This window comes from Eubalaena glacialis, chromosome 6, assembly GCF_028564815.1.
Source record: "Eubalaena glacialis isolate mEubGla1 chromosome 6, mEubGla1.1.hap2.+ XY, whole genome shotgun sequence".
NCBI classification, from domain to species: Eukaryota; Metazoa; Chordata; class Mammalia; order Artiodactyla; family Balaenidae; genus Eubalaena; species Eubalaena glacialis.
The window spans coordinates 11126651-11130526 of NC_083721.1; the positions used below are offsets into that span (position 1 = coordinate 11126651).

At 45.9% G+C, this 3876-nt stretch overlaps 1 protein-coding gene across 1 annotated transcript in view; it reads right to left on the reverse strand.

The window, feature by feature from the left end:
• The window catches only part of MRPS6 (mitochondrial ribosomal protein S6), a 64405-nt gene extending 64274 nt beyond the window's left edge, over positions 1-131 (reverse strand). The window contains exon 1 of the mRNA XM_061192691.1: positions 115-131. Coding sequence (XP_061048674.1) covers positions 115-131 — 17 coding nt within the window. The remainder of the gene's footprint in view (positions 1-114) is intronic.
• Between the last annotated feature and the right edge of the window lie 3745 nt (positions 132-3876).

The following is a 3876-nucleotide window of genomic DNA, read 5'->3' on the forward strand; positions in this document are numbered from 1 at the left end:
CTGCGCGGGGGGAGGCACCGCGGGTTCGGCCGGGAGCCTCCAGCGGCAGCCGCACGCCCCCTCAAACCCTGCCGCCGCCGCAGCCGCCGCGCTTGCTACGTACAGTTCGCGAACCAGCTGGAACTTTCCATGCCTTCCGTCTCATCTTGGGCGGCGGGCGAGCTTGCGCCCCCGTGTGCGCGTGCGCTGCGGTGCGGTCTGGCTCGTGCGCGCGCCTCTACCCCGCGACTTCTCGGTGCGAGGGGCCTGCTCCGTGGCTATGCTGCTCCTTGCGGGATCTCGGCCGGACCAGGGGCTCGCCCCGCCCCCGGCCGCGCACCCGGGTTCCAGAACGTTCCCGCTTCGGTCTGCGTCCCCCACCCGCACTCCGCGGAGGATAGCGGGGGCGGGGGGGCCGGCTAGCCCTCGCGCCCTTGCCCACAGCTCTCCGTTCCAGTGCGGCTGCTGGCGCGGCTTCCCGGGGCCCCTTCCCCGGCGAAGTGGGCGCCAGGCGCAGGCGGTGGGCCGCCGGGTTCGGATCGTGCCCATCCCTCGCCGGCTGCCTGACCTTGGGCAGGCTCCTACAAAAAGGGGGTGTGAAGGGCACCTAGTTCCCAGGGCTGTGATGCCTCTGAGTGAGTTGATGCTCTTCAACCGCTGAGAACGATGCCTGCACAGACCGGCATTTGTTGTTTTATGAGCACGGCCTGACCCACGTGTTGTTGCTAAGGATAGGCTAAGACTTTGGCTCAAATGTGTACTGGGCGTTCATTTAGAGAACCAGCTGAATGCTTGGAAAGCCACTTAGTAACTGTCCGGGATCGTGCGTGCCCTGGAAGGAGTGGAGCCTCATCCTGCGTACCCCTTACCCCCGCAAGCACGAACGCAGAGCTCACCTCCCTCCAGCCGTTGGCTGTACTCTCCCTGGCAGGAGTTGTACTAAATGCATTTTTCTCCAGCTGCACTCTTTAGAGATGGAGTCCCCTGCAACTGTAGCCTCTGCCCATGCTTGCCCCATTAAAAGGGTCTGTAGGTGAAATGTCTGTCAACTTTTAAGTGCTTTAATAATAGGTGAAACTTAGCACTAACTATGGATCAGGCACCACGCTACGATTTTTACATTGCAATGAGGCAAGAACTATTATTAACCCCACTTTAGGGATTTAGAAATACAGGCACACAAAGGTTATGATAGCAATAGAGACGAAGTTTGGATCCAGACTATATGGAGACTGAGCTCATACTCTTATTCAGTAGATGTACTCTGGGTGAGCCAAGAATGAGTCCCTTTGTCACCTTATCCAGACACCTTACTATTTCTCATCCCCAACCTCCCATCCATCACCAGAGATAAGGATGGTTTGAACACAGACTCTTCTGTGATACCTGGATTTTAACATTTTCCTTTCGTGGACTACTCCACCACACGTATTCTTCCAAAGAGAAACCATAGAAGTATTAATACAAATTACCTGGTTAGTGTAATTTCGCCTTTGGATATAAAGAGTAGAATATTGTAAATAAATAAAATAAGGAAGTAAGGAATTTTCTGGACCTTCAGAAGTGAGTTACAGGTTTCCCAGGATGGTCCCTACTTCAACTGTCCCTCCTGTCATCAATCACATGTCCCTGTTTGAATGAGAAAATGTGGACCCCAAAGGAATATGCTGAGCCAAAGACCAGGGCAATACCATGAGCTGACTTCAACTTTTAGCATTCCACCTAGGAAGCGCCACAGTTTCCCCCGGTGCCCAGGGGTGAGAATCTGGCTGCTGCTTCTCCTCCTCCCTCTAACCTGAGAAGTAGCATAAGGAAATTAGCCTGATTGCCTAATGCTTCAACACAGTCAGCACCCCCAAATCTCCCAAGCTGGTGGCTGCCTGAGGGCTCATTCCATTTCTTCTGAAAAGTAGAAAAAGGAACACTGTACTCCTTTGATTATTTGTTTTTGTTTTTGTTTTTTTTTTAAACATCTTTATTGGAGTATAATTGCTTTACAATGGTGTGTTAGTTTCTGCTTTATAACAAAGTGAATCAGTTATACATATGCATATGTTCCCATATCTCTTCCCTCTTGCGTCTCCCTCCCTCCCACCCTCCCTATCCCACCCCTCTAGGTGGTCACAAAGCACCGAGCTGATCTCCCTGTGCTATGCGGCTGCTTCCCACTAGCTATCTATTTTACATTTGGTAGTGTATATATGTCCATGCCACTCTATCACGCTGTCACATCTTACCCCTCCCCCTCCCCATATCCTCAAGTCCATTCTCTAGTAGGTCTGTGTCTTTATTCCCATCTTGCCACTAGGTTCTTCATGACCTTTTTTTTTTTTTTTTCTTAGAGTCCATATATATGTGTTAGCATACTGTATTTGTTTTTCTTTTTCTGACTTACTTCACTCTGTATGACAGACTCTAACTCCATCCACCTCACTACAAATACCTCCATTTCATTTCTTTTTATGGCTGAGTAATATTCCATTGTATATATGTGCCACATCTTCTTTATCCATTCATCCAATGATGGACACTTAGGTTGCTTCCATGTCCTGGCTATTGTAAATAGAGCTGCAATGAACATTTTGGTACATGACTCTTTTTGAATTATGATTTTCTCAGGGTATATGCCCAGTAGTGGGATTGCTGGGTCGTATGGTAGTTCTATTTTTAGTTTTTTAAGGAACCTCCATACTGTTCTCCATAGTGGCTGTATCAATTTACATTCCCACCAACAGTGCAAGAGTGTTCCCTTTTCTCCACACCCTCTCCAGCATTTATTGTTTGTAGATTTTTTGATGATGGCCATTCTGACCGGTGTGAGATGATATCTCATTGTAGTTTTGCCTTGCATTTCTCTAATGATTAATGATGTTGAGCATTCTTTCATGTGTCTGTTGGCAATCTGTATATCTTCTTTGGAGAAATGTCTATTTAGGTCTTCTGCCCATTTTTGGATTGGGTTGTTTGTTTTTTTGTTATTGAGCTGCATGAGCTGCTTGTAAATCTTGGAGATTAATCCTCTGTCAGTTGCTTCATTTGCAAATATTTTCTCCCATTCTGAGGGTTGTCTTTTGGTCTTGTTTATGGTTTCCTTTGCTGTGCAAAAGCTTTTAAGTTTCATTAGGTCCCATTTGTTTATTTGTGTTTTTATTTCCATTTCTCTAGGAGTTGGGTCAAAAAGGATCTTGCTGTGATTTATGTCATAGAGTGTTCTGCCTATGTTTTCCTCTAAGAGTTTGATAGTGTCTGGTCTTACACTTAGGTCTTTAATCCATTTTGAGTTTATTTTTGTGTATGGTGTCAGGGAGTGTTCTAATTTCATACTTTTACATGTACCTGTCCAGTTTTCCCAGCACCACTTATTGAAGAGGCTGTCTTTTCTCCACTGTATATGCTTGCCTCCTTTATCAAAGATAAGGTGACCATATGTGCGTGGGTTTATCTCTGGGCTTTCTATCCTGTTCCATTGATCTATATTTCTGTTTTTGTGCCAGTACCAAACTGTCTTGATTACTGTAGCTTTGTAATATAGTCTGAAGTCAGGGAGCCTGATTCCTCCAGCTCCATTTTTCGTTCTCAATATTGCTTTGGCTATTCGGGGTCTTTTGTGTTTCCATACAAATTGTGAAATTTTTTGTTCTAGTTCTGTGAAAAATGCCATTGGTAGTTTGATAGGGATTGCATTGAATCTGTAGATTGCTTTGGGTAGTAGAGTCATTTTCACAATGTTGATTCTTCCAATCCAAGAACATGGTATATCTCTCCATCTATTTGTATCATCTTTAATTTCTTTCATCAGTGTCTTATAATTTTCTGCATACAGGTCTTTTGTCTCCTTAGGTAGGTTTATTCCTAGATATTTTATTCTTTTTGTTGCAATGGTAAATGGGAGTGTTT